The sequence below is a fragment of the Marmota marmota genome, unplaced genomic scaffold, assembly GCF_001458135.2.
Source record: "Marmota marmota marmota unplaced genomic scaffold, marMar, whole genome shotgun sequence".
Taxonomy (NCBI): Eukaryota; Metazoa; Chordata; class Mammalia; order Rodentia; family Sciuridae; genus Marmota; species Marmota marmota.
Genome location: NW_026000242.1, coordinates 10,242,318 through 10,260,180, shown reverse-complemented (window position 1 = coordinate 10,260,180; position 17,863 = coordinate 10,242,318). Strand labels below are relative to the sequence as shown.

Here is a 17,863-nt window from a genome sequence, read left to right as displayed (position 1 = left end):
TATTAACATAAATATAACATATATATATATATATATATATATATATATATATATATATATAACCCTAGTTAACATATATATGCTCCTGTTACTTCCTAATGAAGGGGTCAGGGCATGTTAGTCTTTGCCCCCGCTGATTAGAGTGGAAAGACAGGGGCTTAGGAAGGCCCTGACTGATGGAGAGAGAATAGGCCTGGGGAGGAGAGCTCATTGCCCATAGATTTCTGTGGGCCACAATTGCAGTCTGCTGGCCCCACCTGGATTTGAATTTTCAGTGAGATGAAGTTTGAAAAACTTTGTTTTGATGGTGAACTTTGCTGTACAGGGGGTTGAGAGTGAAGTTGAGTTTTTAAGTTGACTAAAGGAAGGGATTAAAGTCTTTTGTTAATTTTAAACAGGTGCTTGCTTGGGCATCTCCTTATGAATGTTGGCTTTGCATGGGAAATTCCTACTCTTAGACTTGAAGAATGCTCAGGACTTACTATCATTTTCATTTTATTTCACCTAATGATGTCATGGAGCAGCAAATTAGGCATATGCTGTGGCAGAACCTTCTCTTTACTCTCATCATCTCTGAGATTTCAAGGCAGATTTGTAGATTTCTAGGAAGCTCCTTCCATTAAATCTCTAAGATTTGCTGGGAGCTTGGCAGGATGGGGGCACATTGTAGTGTTTGAGTTCTTACTCTTAGGGACACTTACAAATCAGCTGTTGATTCTCTCATCTCTTTTGTCTCTTCTCTTGTTCTCCAGCCCTGTCCATTGGCCCAGGAAGCCCATCCTGCCCCACCACGCAGAACACAGAAGGAAAGAGAGCCTCATGCCTGAACCGAGGGGAGCACCATGGATCTGACAAAGATGGGCATGATCCAGCTGCAGAACCCCAGCCACCCCACGGGGCTGCTATGCAAGGCCAACCAGATGCGACTGGCTGGGACTTTGTGCGATGTGGTCATCATGGTGGACAGCCAGGAGTTCCATGCCCACCGGACAGTGCTGGCTTGCACCAGCAAGATGTTTGAGATCCTCTTCCACCGCAACAGCCAGCACTATACTCTGGATTTCCTCTCCCCAAAGACCTTCCAGCAGATTCTGGAGTATGCGTACACGGCCACGCTGCAGGCCAAGGCAGAGGACCTGGATGATCTGTTGTATGCAGCTGAGATCCTGGAGATCGAATACCTGGAGGAGCAGTGCCTGAAGATCCTGGAGACCATCCAGGCCTCAGATGACAATGACACAGAGGCCACCATGGCTGATGGCGGGGCCGAGGAAGAAGAGGACCGCAAGGCTCGGTACCTCAAGAACATCTTCATCTCGAAGCATTCCAGCGAGGAGAGTGGGTATGCCAGTGTGGCTGGACAGAGCCTCCCTGGGCCCATGGTGGACCAGAGCCCTTCGGTCTCCACCTCATTTGGTCTTTCAGCTATGAGTCCCACCAAAGCTGCAGTGGATAGTTTGATGACCATAGGACAGTCTCTCCTGCAGGGGACTCTTCAGCAACCTGCAGGGCCTGAGGAATCGATGCTGGCTGGGGGCGGGCGGCACCCTGGGGTGGCTGAAGTAAAGACAGAGATGATGCAGGTGGATGAGGTACCTGGCCAGGAAAGCCCTGGGGCAGCTGAGTCCAGCATCTCAGGAGGGATTGGGGACAAAGTTGAGGAAAGAGGCAAAGAGGGGCCCGGGACACCCACTAGAAGCAGCGTCATTACCAGTGCTAGGGAACTGCACTATGGGCGAGAGGAGAGTGCTGAGCAGCTGCCACCTCCCGCTGAGGCTGGTCAGGTCCCCCCTGGACGACAGGAACCCCCAGCACCCGCTGCAGAGAAACACCTGGGCATCTATTCTGTGTTGCCCAACCACAAGGCTGATGCCGTGTTGAGCATGCCGTCTTCGGTGACCTCTGGCCTCCACGTGCAGCCTGCCCTGGCCGTCTCCATGGACTTCAGCACCTATGGGGGCCTGCTGCCCCAGGGCTTCATCCAGAGGGAGCTGTTCAGCAAGCTGGGTGAGCTGGCTGTGGGCATGAAGTCAGAGAGCCGGCCCCTCGGGGAGCAGTGCAGCGTGTGTGGGGTAGAGCTTCCTGACAACGAAGCTGTGGAGCAGCACAGGTAGGCCCTGCCCCTTGTCCTGCACCTGCAGCTGGACTTCTGGCCCTGACACCCTCCCTCCATGTCCTGGCTGTTCCCAAGCCCAGGGGACTGGTTCCCCTCTCTTCCTTGCCAAAGAATACCTCCTTCAGTGTCCTGGGGGGCGGATATTTCAGATGGTGGTGAGGGAAAATGGTTTTTTTCCAGACTCTTCCCTCTTTTTGCTTTGGGGTTCCTGTTTCATCTTTCTGCTGCTTGGCCTATACTTATTTCCCTCGAGTAACTGATAAAGTGGAAGGAAAGAGAGGAAGAAGTGGGTTTCTGAGGGTCTCTCATGACCCAAATCTGGCAATAGGAACAGTCTTGGGTTCTAAATGGCCTTCCTGGTAAACAGTCCCCTCGATACTCCCATCCCTTGCTCATTCTCTGTTCTTGTGAACACATTCAGGGGGAAAGGATGGGAATAAGAGTCTTGGTCTTGCAGCCTGTGGTCTCACCCTTGCTCACATTGAACTAAATGCTACTCTGATCTATTATGGGCTTCCTCTGGCTGCCCTTTGCTTCTCTGTGAAATAACCTTTCTTCGAGTTCATGACATGCTTGTTCAGTGTCACCTCCTTTACCTGAAATTTCATTTTTGTTACAATAGCCCCTTGAGGTAGGTAATTTTTTTTTTTTTACATAGGAAGTTGCTAAGACTCAGGAAAAAAGTCCCTTTTCCAGGGTCACATAGTTAGTAAGAGGCAGAGCTGGATTCAAATTCAGGTTTTAATCTCCTCCTACTTTGCTGCCTTTTGGAGTCGTCTGGGCTGGAAGAGGACCAAGGCTACAGAACGGAGGGTCCTGACAATTGCTCTTCAGAAGTGGAGTAAATGACAGAGGGAATAAGTAGCAGGTTTGGTTTTTTTCCTGTTTCTGTCATAAAATGTAGGCCTGTCATTTTGCCTTCTTGTCTCTGAGCCTGATGAATGGTGTCCACACATCCAGCTGTCAGTGAAAACGTTTCCCTTTGGCCTGCTGTTGGGTGATCTTGGGTGGGCTTTCTGCTTTGGCCCCCATTCTCCCTCACCCCCATAAATGTGTGCTGGTTTAGGTGTGGGGGGATGTGAGGGGGTGGACGGAGGCATCTGGAAGCGATCTAATCACCCTAGCCGCAGCACGCTCCCATGATGCCTGATTGGCAGCTCTGAGACTTACCTTGTGGAAAGTTGTCACTGAGCTAAAAGTAGCCGATATTTTTCCGGTGGGTGCGAAAAATAACTGCCACGAATGTGTGTCTGTCTTCTTGATGCTTATGCCTCTCAGAAATAGACTGAGGTCATATTTGTTTTTGCTCAAACTTTCCTAAAGAGGAAACCCCCTCCCCAAACTTGACCAGATAGGTCTATCATCTCCGGATGTGAATTATTTCAGCTATGTGCTATGAGAAATGGGGCATGGTGGAAAGTAACTTTTTCCTGGTTCTCATCAAGTCCAGGTTGTTTTTTTCTACCCAAGAGGGCCATAGAGGACATCACTCACTCTCTGTGCGAGTTGCAGGTTCCCCTTCAGAGGGACCCTCCGCCATGTTATCTTCCAAAGAGCCTGGGTGGTGTAATCCTCTGTGTCTAGTGGTGAGAGTTATTTAAATTTTCTAAACTTTGCTTTACTCACTTTTTAAAATGCAGATGGTCCTCAGAGTTGGTGCTGAATTAATGAAGTAAAACCTAGAAATCACTAGAGTTGTAACTGACATGCAGTTGCTATGAAGGTGAAGAACTGACCCTCTGTCTCCCATCTGATTTATTTATTTTTGGGTACTGGGGATTGAACTCAGGGGTACTCAACCACTGAGCCACATCCCCGGCCTTATTTTTTTGTATTTTATTTAGTGACAGAGTCTCACTGAGTTGCTTAGCACCTTGTTTTTGCTGAGGCTGGCTTTGAACTCACAATCCTTCTGCCTCAGCTTCCTGAGCCACTGGGAGTACAGGTGTGCACCACCACACCTGGCCCCCATCTTATTTTGGCCTTGCCTCTGCACCATCCTCATGGGCTCAGTTCTAGTGTGTAGTATCTGCAGCGCCGCCTTGTACTGGGCTGTGTCACCTGTGTGGTGGCACAGAGATGTCCCTCTCCTCATGAACTTGCTATGGTGAGGCACCATCCTGGAATCCTGGGCATCATGCTGAGAGCTGCTGACAGGAAGAAGGTGCTTTTGACTGAGGATGGAAGATCAGCCCCTGCAGCCTGAGAAGCTGGACCTGGGGCAGCACCGGATGGAAAGGTCGGGGGGTCTGAAGAAATGCAGGTGGGGAGACTTGACTTTGAAGTCAAAGTCCCCAATCGATACACTTTGTGGGAGGCTGTTTTCTCTCCCTCACCTGCAGAGTGCCAGGATTAATGTGCTACTTCCTTGTTTCCTACTCTTCTCTGCCTTAGCCACTCGCCACAACCTATCAACAGGATGAAAAATGTTCTAATGGGAAAAAAAAGTCATCAACGCTACAGTACAAACAAAAAGGCAAGAAAAAAAATCAGTGGGTGATTTTGATGCCAACGAAACTGTGGAATTGGCTGGAAATATAACAAAGATGACAGGCTCCAGGGTTTATTTTATTTTAAGCCAGTAGTGTTGGTACCCAGCAGTTATGCTTACTTTGCAGAGGGAGAAAGGGCAGAGTGCTAGGAATTAGGCAGGAAGTGGGATTGGTTATGGAATCCCATCCATAGGTTTTCCCTTGCTTGACCCCAAGCTGGTGTGGAGTGAGAGGGGACCTATTGACTGGACAGATGGATGGAATGAAACTTAGCAAAGTTATGTATCATGGAGCCTGAGGTTGATGGCAAGATGTAAAAGCAGTGTCCAGTGTAGTCACAGATGGATGGGAAAAACCGAGGACCACTTGGGGCTTACTGACTTAACGGAACTAGAAGGAAGCCAGACAGAAGATCTGCTGGATCTACACCATTCTCCAGACAGGTGAAGGAGATTCTCTGGACCCCTGAATCTACTCCTGTGGGCCCACATTACAACGGATAGTGCCTGCAGGAGGAAGGGCCATATCAGTTTTCTGCAAGACAGGACTTTCCCCCTTTAGGCTCAGTTTCTTTTCTTGTTCTCACTTTGAAAGTGAGAATGGAGCAGTTCTGCATGTGGGCTCGTATGGCTACGGTCTAGGGCCCAGCACAACTGGGCCCAGGTGCAGTCTTGTTCTTAGCATTATGCACATGAGGGCTAAGATCACAGGGAACAGCACAGTTGACTTAAGTGAGAATACAGTCCTCATTTGTGGCCCTCAGTTGCCCTAGGCTCATAGCATACACCATGGATTTAATGGGTTTCTAGATCTAATGCTTCAGAATCAATGGGGTCTGGATCTTTACGGGAGCCTCTGGCTCTTACAGAGACAAGCCCTCAGATGAGCAACAGGGTGCATCCTGCACAGGCGGAGCAGGAACCCTTGCCTAATTCTTGTGGGAATGCTCAGGAACCACAGAAATGGGCTCAGCCAGCTCCCTGGACCACGTGTCAGCCCTTCTCACAGGGTTCTTGGGGCTGGCCAAGGGTGCTCGAGTCATGTGCCTGAGATGTCAAGAGTTCTGCCTGGCCCCCAGCCTTAGTCTCTTTCAGATGGCCAGGTACTATGTTTTCAGTGGTGGACTCATGTATAGGGCCAACCATCATTGACCTTGGTTTAGGCCACATTTGGGAGGTTAGCAATAACTCAGAACTCTTGCCTCCACCCTTTAAAGGTTGTACCATTTTGATTTTTATTTATTTCTATGTGGTGCTGAGAATGGAACCCTGTGCTTCACACATGCTAGGCAAGCACTCCACTACTGAGCTTCGACCCCAGCCCACACCCCCCTTTTTTTGTACTGGGGATTGAACCCACGGGCATTTTACCACTGAGCTACATGCCCTTCCTTTTTATTTTTAAATTTCGAGATTATGTTTCACAAAGTTGCTTAGAGTCTAGCTAAGTTGCTGAGGCTGGCCTCCAACATGAAATCCACCTGCCTCATCCTCCAGAGTTGCTGGGATTACAGGTGTGCATCACTGAGCCCAACTTTTGGTTCCCTTTCATGGTTCTGCCAGGAACCTCTGATGTCATCCCAAATTCTGTTTGGAGCAAGCAATGCTGTGAAATAATGATAGCAACAGCAACAATATTAATAATGCCCTTATCGTGGTAGCACTTTGTTCTTTGCAAAGCACCTTTAATGACTTTATCTCTCCTAACCTCACAGCCTGCCCTAAGGGGGGTATAGGGCCTTAATCTCAGTTCTGTGATTATGAAGTCTGAAAAGCTGTGAAAGCTAAAAGGTTTTGTGTAAGTTTGCAGCAAACTCATTTAGTAGCAAAACCTGATCAGAACTGATGTGAGGCTATATTTATCCTGCTTATTTTGAATATTCATATGTTTTGCTGCAAAAATATTAATGTGTTTGATTACAGTGTGCTGCCCTAGACTCTCCTGGAGCTGTTAAACACAGAGGCACCAGAATGCCTTTCTAAAATCTGAACAAATCTGGTTTTGGATAAGGGATGGATAAGGGTTTTGGATAAGGGATGATGGACCGTTTTGGGCTCGAATTTATAGATAGGGAAAATGAGATATGGAGCAAGCAATTGACTTGCCCATGGTCACACAACTATAAATGGAGAGAGCTGGGCACTCTGCTTGCCTCCTAGTTCACAGTCCTGGACACTCTACTGCAGACCATATAAGAACATGGACAGTGCTATTCTGGGTCAGATCCATCTGACCTAATCTTTGGTTGCCAACACCATCCCTAAGATACCACCATTGGAGCTTGCAGCCATCTTCCTTGACGTCAATTCTAAAGGTCAGGTGTATATAAGCTTCTCTTAGTAGCTATTTATGGATGCTCTGTCATTCACAGATTTGCCCAAATCGTTTTTTAATCCATTTATGTTTCCAGGAAGTATCCTTTTGGGGGGTGATGAATGACTTAAGTTTGTAGCTTCCTGGGCTCCTGGAACCTGGTCTTTTGGAGAGCTCTTTGGTTGTGAGGCTCGTAAGATGGCAGAGGTCCCGTAGTGGGGTGCCCAGCTGTGGTGGAGGCCAGGGCTCTAGGCTCAGCTCGGCATTTTTTTCAGTTTTATCATGGTGGTCAATTCCTCTTCCACCCTGAGCTTTGTTTTCTTCCTTTGTAAAACCTAGGTGCTTGGATGAGCTCTTTATTTATTTATTTTTTAACCTCTCATGTACCTACCCACTTACACCTGCATGAAGCCCTTTTGGTTAATTGCATTCTGCTTGGTTTTGGTGTCTGGATTGACTGGTTAGCCCAGCCAAGATGGGGGTCAGTTTGATTTTATTCTGTCTGCTCGACTTCGTTTTTGAATACTTTAACCTGCTTAGGGTTACTGAGCCATCTGGAATCTAGACTGAACTCTTGGAACTTTTGAAGATGATTTCTTTTATATCATCTCCAATAGAGGAAAGTTGCCTACTCTTTCATCTCAGTGAGAAGTCCCCTTATAATTTGCTGTCACTATTGAATGGAGCCGCTAATTGCTGGGGTGGCGGGGGATGGGGGAGCTGGAGTTTAGCAACACTTTTCCTCCTATGTGTTCTAGGAAAACTATTATAAATCTTTAAAATGTCATTATCCTAAACTGTTAAAATCAAATTCCATTTGGAGCTCTTTGACTTCTTGCTAATTCAGGGGAAACACATTTCCAACCACTTTAATTTTTTTTTATTTTATTAATGACTTTAAAACAAGTTCAACTGAAAGCCCAAGAATAAGACTTAAGAGCCTTGCCAAATGAATACAGGTGTGCCTTTGTCGAGTTCTTGAATTTTCCATGATAACTGAAGGTTTTCTCAGGTTCCGTTTCGGCTGTATTAGGTGAAAGGGCTGACTCTTTGGCAGTTATTTTGATAGAAAGAAAAAAAAATTGCCACGTGTTGCCCTTGTACCTCCAAATTCATGTTTTATACAAACATGGTGTTGTACATTTTGATTGTCTGGGTCAGAATCCTGAGTTCATTACTTACCAACTGTGGGGACTGTAGTTATGTTACATAAGCTCTCTGTGCCTGTTTGCTCATTTGTAAAATGGAGATAATGACAGAACCTACTCATGGGGTTGTCATGAGGATCAATCAGTAAATATTTGTCCCGGGCATGGAGTGGTGTGTGTGCTCCATGGCTGTTTGTTGTATTCCCATTGCTGCTATGAAGTGGGTCGTGCTAGAAGTTCAGGCCAAAAGATGGGTTCATGTTGCTCCAGACCATTCTTTCCCCGGAGGCTGTTCTTCTGCATAGGGTGCCAGTCCGTCCAGTGCTATTAAACTGCTGCCTCGGGCACTGCATGTTTGGGACAGAGACAGCACGCACCTGCACCTTCCCTGGGAAGTGGATCTCTTGTACTGTGGTGGCCAGGGTACTCTTTGTCCCATTGACCTGAGGCCTGGTGAGTCATCCAGTCCTCGTTTAAATTTAGCTGGGCAGTGCTCCACCATGGTCAGGTCCAAATGCAGCTCACCCATGCAGTGTCCTGTTGTCCATGCACGTGGCCAGGCATGCAAATCACTGTGACAGAAGAGGGAGGGCCTCAGATACCACCTTACTGAGGGGGGTCTGGGGTTGGGTGTGGTGCTGGGTGGTCTAGAGCTCCTTCCCTTGGGACACTTTAGAGTGAGATCCGCAGCACCGATTCCAGTGCTTCACCTACAGGGCTCCATGCTAAGTGCATTCCCAATCAGGGTCTCCTTCAGCCCTCTAGTTGCTCTGTAAGGGGGAGTGTAAGTTTTACATCCCTGATGGGCCAAGCAAAGCCAGAGAGGTCAGAGTCCATGGTAAAGAAGGGAAGGTGCCAGATTGGTGTCCAGGTGTTCTGGCTCCATGCTCCTTGCAGCTGGGTGACCAGGACTGGCCTCCTGGGTTTGGTGAGGATGCTGCTTGCAGCAAAGGGTTCAGGTCATTGGGAGCCTAGGCCACATAGGTCCTAGGAGTGAGTACTGTGTCATCTCTTACTAACACAGAGACCAACTTCTAGGGATAGAAGGTTTTTATGCTGACGTGAGAAACAGAAAAAGGGAGAGAAAAAGAAACCCATTTACAAAAATAAAAATCCCATGCTGTTAATTTCGTGCCAGCATAATCAGAAATTCCCCTTTCTACTGTTTCCCCTTAAAAGCCCCGCTGTCCTTATTATGCTGGCTCAGTCTGGAAAAACTATGGCTGGGTTTTGCCTACGTGAGGCTTATCGCTGCAGCTGCGAGGAGGGGATCCGGTACTTTATTGTCAGCATGGAAACTTTGGCTAAAGACTCAGAAAAACCTGCTTCATTCTGAATCCCCAATTCCCTTCGCACTCTGTCCTCAGACCTGATTTTCTTCAGTGTGAACAGATTGCATTCAGTGTTGCAGTAGGAAAGATGCAAGTTAGGCAAGAGAAAGAACTTCCTGAAACAGTAAGGTATTACTGAGGACATTACCAGAAGACTCAATCACAGGCAGTTTGATGAAGAGGAAAAATTCTGGGCCACTTGAAATGTTTGTTTTCAAGTTGTCCCATCTTTAGGTCCATTTGGGGCCCCCAGAAATAAGAAGTAAAGATACACAGACGTGCACAGAAACCACCTGCCCCCCGGGCATGCTAAAAGAAGAGGAGCACGCCATCACACCATCATCTCTGATAGATTTGGGCTTGAATGCTGGTGCCACAGTGTGAATTTGGGGAAGTGACAGCTCCAAGCCGTCACACCCTCTGTGAAGTGAGGTTACCCCTGCCTCTTGATGGCTTTCTCAAACATATTAAAGAGATCACTTGTAACTGGGAGCTCACAGAGGGAATCAAACATGAGGCTGCCTCCCTCCCGCTTCCCTTGTGACCCCAGCCTGACAAGGGAGCCAGCGAGCCCCCTGCCACCCTCACCCACGTCGCTCTCTAAGTGGATTAGCTGAGGGTTGTGATCTTAATGCCATTAGGGCTGTTGGCACGCTCTCCTTGCCATAGTGAGAAGCAGATGTGGCCGAGTGTAATGGCCCTCAGGGTGATCCATCAGGCCTGGAGTGTGGGGGGAAACATTATTAGTGTTAATTTGGGGGAGTCTTTTATGGGAGCTGGGGGAAATGTGGAGGGATTGTTGGGAATTTATTTATTTAAGCCATTCGGCAGGTTAGGTGCTTCAGGGGTCTATAGGACTAAGCCCCACTCCCCACCACCCATTTCTTTAAAGAAGGCCCCTACCCAACCCCTGAGCCCTGGCCTGATTGCTTCCAGAGTTGGAGCGACAACTTAGCAGGCTCTTGTTTCTTGCCGATGTACCTTATTAGTAGCACCTGGCATCATAACCCACTAATGGGAACCAGCGCTCTCCTCCTGCGTGGCCAGTGACAAGTAGCCCTGTCAGCCGGAGCTCGCCGTGCGAGGAAGTTCTTATTAGCTTTATGGTCGGGAGAACTTGTCCTGTTCAGGAAATGAATGTTGCCGCTAAAGGTCCTCGGCCCTGACCCTGGCGGCATAACCTGTGCGGGCCGGGGAGACCCTGCGCAGGATGCTTGGGATTTCAGCCCCTCTCTGGTTCTTGTCATATGTAAAGAAGGAATCATTGTGGTATGTTGCAGCCTTGAACTTTTGATTTATGCTCTGAGGGTAACTTAACTGTTTCCATGCCCGGATGGCTGTGCGGTGACAGCAGGGAGCGAGAGGGAGGGGAACCAGGGGGAAGGAGAAACCCCACATGCCAAGAGGGGCTGTTTTGGGGAGGGGGTCCTGGGGGAGCTTCTCTCTCCCTCTCATCTGAATTTCCTATGGTTGCTGGCTGCAGAGTGGTAAGAGGCCGGAGGCTTTGTGTGGAACAGAACCTGGGTTTGGATTGACCCATCTCTTAGAAGCTGTGTGACCGGGACATGTTGCCTAACCACCCTGCTTCCTCCTCTGTGAGACGAAGTTAGTGCCATCAGTTCACCCTGGTGGGGTACTGCTATGTCGGTTGGTGTGTTGGGCCCCGCATATGGCCTCGGATTGTAGATTTGAAGGCATGTGCAAACTTCTTTCGTTTTTCCTCAATGTAAAATCAAGTTTTAAAAAAATCACAAAGAAGCTTAACACATTTTTCCTTTTCCTGTCGTAGCCCCTAATCCTTAAAGAAAGGGTACTTCAGTTGCCCCCCCCTTTCCCTCCCACGAGTAATGTTTCTAAAAGTAATTTTTGCAGAGAACAGCAGTGTCTGACCTCATTCTTGAGGGAAACTTCTGCCTCACTCTTTTTTAGAAAAGATGTTTGTGAGTTGTCTGGCAAATGGATGCGTTACTTCTGCTGCTGTGGCTGCGGCTGCAGTTTTAAAGGCCCCTGGTGACAAAGGAGTGAACTGCACTTCTGGGGGAACACACCCCAGAGTCTGGCCCAGAAAAGAGGGGCCGGTGGGAAAAGGGGCTAGAGATGGTGCCTTTTGGAGCTTTGAAACAAACCCGTCCATCTGTCTCTGGCGTTTATGGCATCATTGACAGCAGTTCACAGAAAAATAAGAATCAGTTCTTATCTGATTGCGATGTTGGGTGCAAGGAGAAAGGACAGGAATAGGTAGCAAGTCAAGGCAGTGGGACTTGGGGTTTGGGAGAAAGGGACATTGGTATGCGTGCAGGTGCGAGTGTGTGCGCGCTCGCGCGTGCGCGCGCGCACACACACACACACACACACACACCCCTAGGAGACAGATTCTCATCTTCTTTTAGGCTTGTCCTAAAACTGTGCACATCTCAAACAAAAAGTTGTTCTTGCCCGGATTAGAGCAGGTGAAAGCTGCTTCGAAGGCGTTCATCTCATAGGGATTGGAAATGCTCAATGCAAAAGTTAAATCGTGACAGTTGTCCCCTAAATGATCTGCTAATTTAAGGATCTGCTAACATTTGTGAGTCTACCTCCCTACATCCCCCCACCCCCGCCCCCTTGGCAGAAGGGATAAAGATGGTACCTAAAAACAATGTGAAGCGGCTGCTAAATTGAGGGACTCTAAAAACACTTTTCTTTCCTTGAAGTTCAGTGCGGAAAACCAGACCCGACTTGTAAGAGATGCAGACCTGTGTAGGGCCCGTGCGCCTGGCCCTTCTCCTCTATTTCCAGCACAATGGTTGTCAGTGACCCCTCACCCCCCCACCCCATTCATAATTATCCACTATTTTACTTTCTGTATCCTGATGGCTATAAGAGTGGTTTTTGTTGTTTTGAACTGAGTAGCTGCTAAATATTCCCCAGCAGCCAAATTCAATGGCTGGGGCTGGGGCTGGGGCTAGAGCTGGGGCTGGGGGTGGGTGCAGAATAGGCCAAACTTTGGCATCCCCCCTATTGCAAAAGTGAAAAATATTTCTGTTTGCAGTTAATTTTAGTGGCAAGCAGATCATGTTAACTGGATGTAATTGCTTCCAGATATGGCCGAGGGTTTTGTGTGTTGAGATGAAGGGTCTGGTAAGTGCTTACTTCCTGTGTAAATTAGCCTATTCCATTCAGTCTTTCATTCTGGCCAGCCTGGATTCTGTCATTCTCCCATTTTCCCCCTCCCCAGCCTGCAGCCTGGTGTGAGAAGCAGCTTGCTCTGTCCCTCTGAGTGCAATTCTTTTGTCCCTTAGAGCCACTGGCCTCTTGGTTCTTGATGTGAGTTTGGCCTTAGAATAATGAGAAGGGTTTGAAAAGATGCCACCTGGACCCCAGGCTGCTGTCCGCCTCTGTCTCTGCAAGGGCAGATCCTCAGAGCATCTCCTGGTCACATGGTTGCATTTCAGAACCCCAAACTCCTGGTTTTCTATGGATTTTTTTTTTCTCCTGCCGCCTTCTGACCCCTGCACCCACCTTGGAGAACACTTCTCTCTCTTGGTTAGTCCTTCACCTCCTTAACCCGAACAAAGCACATTCCAGTGGTTGTGAAGTCTTAGAAAAAAGGAATGGCAGTTGGGAGGAGGTGAAGCTCTGGCCACAGTGAGGGCTTGTGTTCCTCCCACATGAAGATACTACTCTTCTTTGCAAAGCAGGCTGGACCAACACTGCCCCTCCCTACCAGGAAAGGAGGAGAAAACCCACCCAGAGAATCTTCCCCAGGTCCCCCCAGGTTTCCAGGGCTGGAATTGAGGAAAAGTGTTAAGATTCATGTTCTCCTAAAATCTTGCTATTGTGCTGTGGCCAGTCCCACATTCTTAATACTATTTGCATAAGAGGTTGCTGTTTATCTTCCTGTATCAGCTCTGCTGATAACCCCGTGGTCTGCTGAACAATCTATGAGGAGAAGATGACTTGATAAGTGCCAGCTTTTCCAATGTGCAAAGATAAACTGTTGGGGTCAGGGTGAGGGGCGGCATGTTAGGAAAGAGGGGCCAGGTGGGAGATGGGACCCTGTTCAGATGAGGGCGGAGATGAGTGGAAGAAAACAGGTATCTTGTCAAATCCGCCAGCTGCGTGTATCACACGGTTGATCGGCTTCCTGCGCCCACCTACTCTTCTGCTCTTCATGTGGACAGCAGCGTCCCTGAGAACATGGCACTGAGTGGGCCGCCTCTACCCACATTCACACCAGAGGGTGCGGCGCGGGCGATCTTGGCTTCTTGGGTTCTTGTCTTTTTCTCCCTCACCCGTCCTAACCCTCCCGGTTGGCTAGTGAGTCTTAAGTGCTTGTTCAAATGGTAAATCTGAGCTCTCTCTCTCTCTCTCTCTTTTTGATTTTTCCTACCTGCCCTGAATTTGCCGCTTCTTCTGAAAGAGGCTAGGTGAAGAGAAAACTTCTGACCCCATCACCTAGTCAATAAGCTGTCTGAGAATCAAACAAAAGAGTTTGGACTGGCTGCTAAAGCCAGGCACCCAACTGATAGCTTTGTTTTGATGTCCTTGCACTGTTTGCCAACCACGGAGTGTGCTATTTAGAGCAGGGGGTATCCACCGGGGCAGAATTACCGGGAAGTTGAAACAGCGCGCAAAGTCCAGGAGATGCTGAAGATAGCGAAATACAGCCCAGGAATTGGGGGTGGGGGTGGGGGTGGGGTGGGAGCCTCACTCAAGAAACAGACTTTGTGAGAGGAGGTAGCAAGGCTGTTTTCTAGGGACGGTGTGGAGTGACATCCAGGGAGGCATGCTGGACGAAGACCCAGGCTCTAGAATTTACTGGCTGTGTGTCTTGGGCAAGTCTTTTAGCCTCTCTGAACTCCATTCCCTTTTCTCTAAAAAAACAATCACCTTGTCCATGGTCATGAAGATACAATATGTGTACCGTGCACAGAGCAGTGACGGTACTGAGTACATGGGAACGATGAGAGAGGCTCTTACAAACCTGCTGTTTTACCTTGGGGAGAAACTGTGAAAAGAATCAGAGAAATCTTTTGTTTGGGCACTGTTAAATTGATGACAGTGTGAACCTTGTGGGTACTATCATCAATAGTGAAATAATAGGTGAACACTTTAAGCACATTGTGACCACAAACATCCCCATTTGCAAAGTGCTGCTGCTGTTGTAAAGAAGCCACTTATCTGCAAAGGGTCCCTTCATCTCAGGATGCTGCTGTGCCCGAGGAGTTCTGGAAACGGCCTTTTGGGATCCCTTCCAAAGCTTGCACCACATTCCTTTGCTTTGTCTTTTGGGAGGGTAGATTTGACTTTGGGAAATGGCCAAAATAATTCAGTGACAAATCTAGTGAATTTGGTAAAGGATAAGCAGAAGGCAGGTTCTGGAAGGATGGGGCTTGTTGGCTCAGCCCTGGGGTGAGCATTTACCTTGCTCCTTCATGGGAGGTGCTCAAGGCGCAGGCTGTGATTTATACCTGCTGCAGCTGGAATCCTGTGAGGAGCCACCAGGATTACCTGGGCCTGGGGAAGCCTCCCCTTATTTAGCTGTAATGTTTCTGCATTTGTGATTTTGTGTCTTGGGAGTTTCGGCTCCTGGGAGGCACTTGAAAAAACCAAAACAACTTGAACCATCAATGTCTGGGGCTTGAAAGAATGGACTGGGCTTTGACTCTGGTATCCCAAGAGAGCAGTAAGGGAGGCACAGTGGTCTGAGTTTGAATCTTGACTCTACCTTTTGGAAGGCTCCAGAAGGTGAGGGAGCTCCCGTGTTCAAATCCTGACCTGGCACCTGGCACAGACTCGGTGCCTATCAGTTCCTTCTCCTGACAGCCTTACCTGCCCCGAGCCCTGGGGCCGGGAAGGCGGATGTTTGCCTTTCCTCTCCATTGGAGCATCACTGGCCTGTCAGGCGAGCAGAGATTCACCTTAGGACAATCTGCTGGGCCTGGCTGTGCTGTGACCTGCTGTGCAGGGGCCTGTGCTCAGCCTCTCTCTCTCTCTGCATTATTTATAGTAAACCATATTAGAACAGAGTGTTAAAGAGGAAGGATGAGTCATCTCCATTGAAACCATTGATGACATAAATAAAAGCAAAATGCTTACTATGTGGCTTGCACAGCATTTAAGGCCAGGTTGTGCTAATTTGAATGCTCCAAAGTGGATCTGTGAAAGTGTACATGGGTGGGGGAAAATTCTGGTTTAACCAGAGGGAAGCTGTTTATTGCAAATCTCTATCAGTATCTGCTCTCGCCTTTTATTTATTTCAGACTCCTATTCGTGTCATGCTCTCCATCCTTGCTAACAAAGGCACTGGCTTATTTCTCAGCTAGTGTTTATGTGTTTTTGGAGGATAAGGACTGGTACCGAGGGGCATCCATGCCCCTCTCTCCATCCCTCTTCTCGCCATCTCAGGCTCTTGTGGCTCTTCCCAGTTTGGCAGGTCTGGGTGTGGGTGCTCAAGGTGACCTGGAATGTGGACTGCTCAAGCTGACAGGGCCCTTCAAGTCTTTCATCTGAAAACACTCATTCAATGGGGAATGACTGGTGGTCTGGAGAGGGTATGCAATTGCATAGCAGGCTAGTGGCAAAGCCAGGACTGGAACCCTGATCTCAGTCCCAACCTGTGGAACGCCCCCTTCACCATCCTGCTGGTGCGTGACTGCTAGGTTTGCTCCTCACTCCCCCAAGAAGGCGTCTAGAACAGCAGTTGCAGATCTTTGAGGGCTGCCGGGGTCGTTCTGGCATGGCGGCTTGCTTTTGGGGGCCCTCATTAACCCCTCTGCTGTCAGTCTGAGCAGACGAATGCACATGGAATCTTCAAGATTTACGGGCAGTGGGCCTTGTGTTAGGGGCTTTGAGATACAAAAATTAATAAGACATGGGACTTGCCCTTGAGGAGCTTCTAATTGGAACAGGGGAGTTAAAATACTTTCCATGGATGTTGGTCACTTTGTGAAAGTGTGGAAGATGATGGGGTGATTAGGGTAGATGTACATTTAGGGGTGAAGTCTGGAATGACTGACTTTTTATTGTAAAGTTCTTTTTATCATAAAGTTCCTGTACTCTGGGGCAGGTACAGGAATACGGTTGATGAGCAAGATGAGGCAGCCACCTTCATGGGACTTTCCAGCCATGGAGAAAATTGCCTGGCTAGCAATCCTCAGATCCTGGGTCCTGGCAGTTGTGATGGGTGCAAGGATGCTGGGGATAGCAGCATTTGCGGGGAATATTAAAGGCTAAGTAGGATTTGAAGAGGAGGATAGAAAGAAGGCCCTGGTCAGGGCTGGGGAGAGGGTGAGGAGTAACTCTCCTTGGCAGGACTCAGGGTGATTCGTGCTGCGGTGGTGGGCTGGGGCACGTGGAGGTGCCACAGATGCCAGGCCAGGTGTAGGGAAGGCGGTGTGGAGTTGTGGAGGGAACATGGGCCAGAAGCCTGGCGGGGCTGAGTCCAGGTCCTCATGCTGTTTGCAGACCGTGTGATGGTGGCCATGAAGCACCGTGGACTGTGGTGTCCTGGTCCCTCCAGTGGGAGATCATGTGGATTTCAGGGCCTGGGCTGTTCACACATGTAGTGTGCCTGGAACACTACAGTTGTTGGTAAATGTCAGCTGTCGTTCAGTTTGGGACTTTATCCTGGGGCACTTGTGAGCCTCTGAAGGAGACAGTGACCAGAGCTCCACGCTGATCCTCATGCTGTAGACACAGGTCCAGCGGTCCCTCTCTGGCCCTCAGGAGCCTGTCTGAAAGGCGTTTAGAGGGTGATCATCAGGGAGAGACCCCTCCTACAGCTCCATCTGGCACTCTGCCGAAATTCAAGGAACCAACCTGAAGTGACCCCTGCCTCCTCTCCATGGTAGCCCCAGGGTGGGACAGGGCACTGGGGAGAGGGACTTCAGCAAGCAGGATCAAAGGAAGTGGCGCTAGGAAGCTGCCTGCCGGACTGTTACCCGTCCCCTGGTTCTCTTTTAATAGAAACCGAGCGGCTGATGGAGGCTAACCGTCCGGGCTCCCCTCCTGCCGCCCTGATAGTGAGCGGAGACGGCTATCTCCCGTGGGCCAGTCTCGGCTGTGGTTGTCACACTGCGCAATGCCTGCAAACCGACAGAGGCAAGGGGAGATAAGCCGGCGTTGTGTAACGAGGGGCGCGGGCTGTTTGCCCTCCCGGCGCTGCTGGCCCCTGGGTAACTGCTAACCTCAACGGAGGGAGCCGCTGGCTTGGCAGCGCCGTTCCCGGCCCCTCGCTGGCTCCACCGAGGTCTTTTTGTGGTTGGATAAAGGAAGCTCATGTAGGCCGCCCACAGCGAAGTGGGCCCTGGGCGACAGGGTTTGGTTGTTTTGTTTTTCTCTGCTGTTTTTTTTTTTTTCCTTAAAGAGAAGCTGAAAGGGGGACAGTCTCGCTTGGCATCTATCCCCCTCACCCTAAAACAAAAGAAAACAAAGTTCCTACACCTAAGCTCAGCTCGGACAGGTGATCTAGATGTGTGC

General features: G+C 49.1%; 1 protein-coding gene across 2 annotated transcripts in view; it reads left to right on the top strand.

Moving 5' to 3' along the window:
- Zbtb16 (zinc finger and BTB domain containing 16) overlaps nucleotides 1-17,863 on the top strand; it is a 179,709-nt gene that overhangs the window by 2,338 nt on the left and 159,508 nt on the right. For both annotated transcript variants that reach the window (XM_015489861.2, XM_015489860.2), the window contains one exon: nucleotides 753-2,110. In XM_015489861.2, coding sequence (XP_015345347.1) covers nucleotides 843-2,110 — 1,268 coding nt within the window. In that variant the 5' untranslated portion in view covers nucleotides 753-842. Of the gene's footprint in view, nucleotides 1-752; nucleotides 2,111-17,863 lie in introns of those variants that run through there.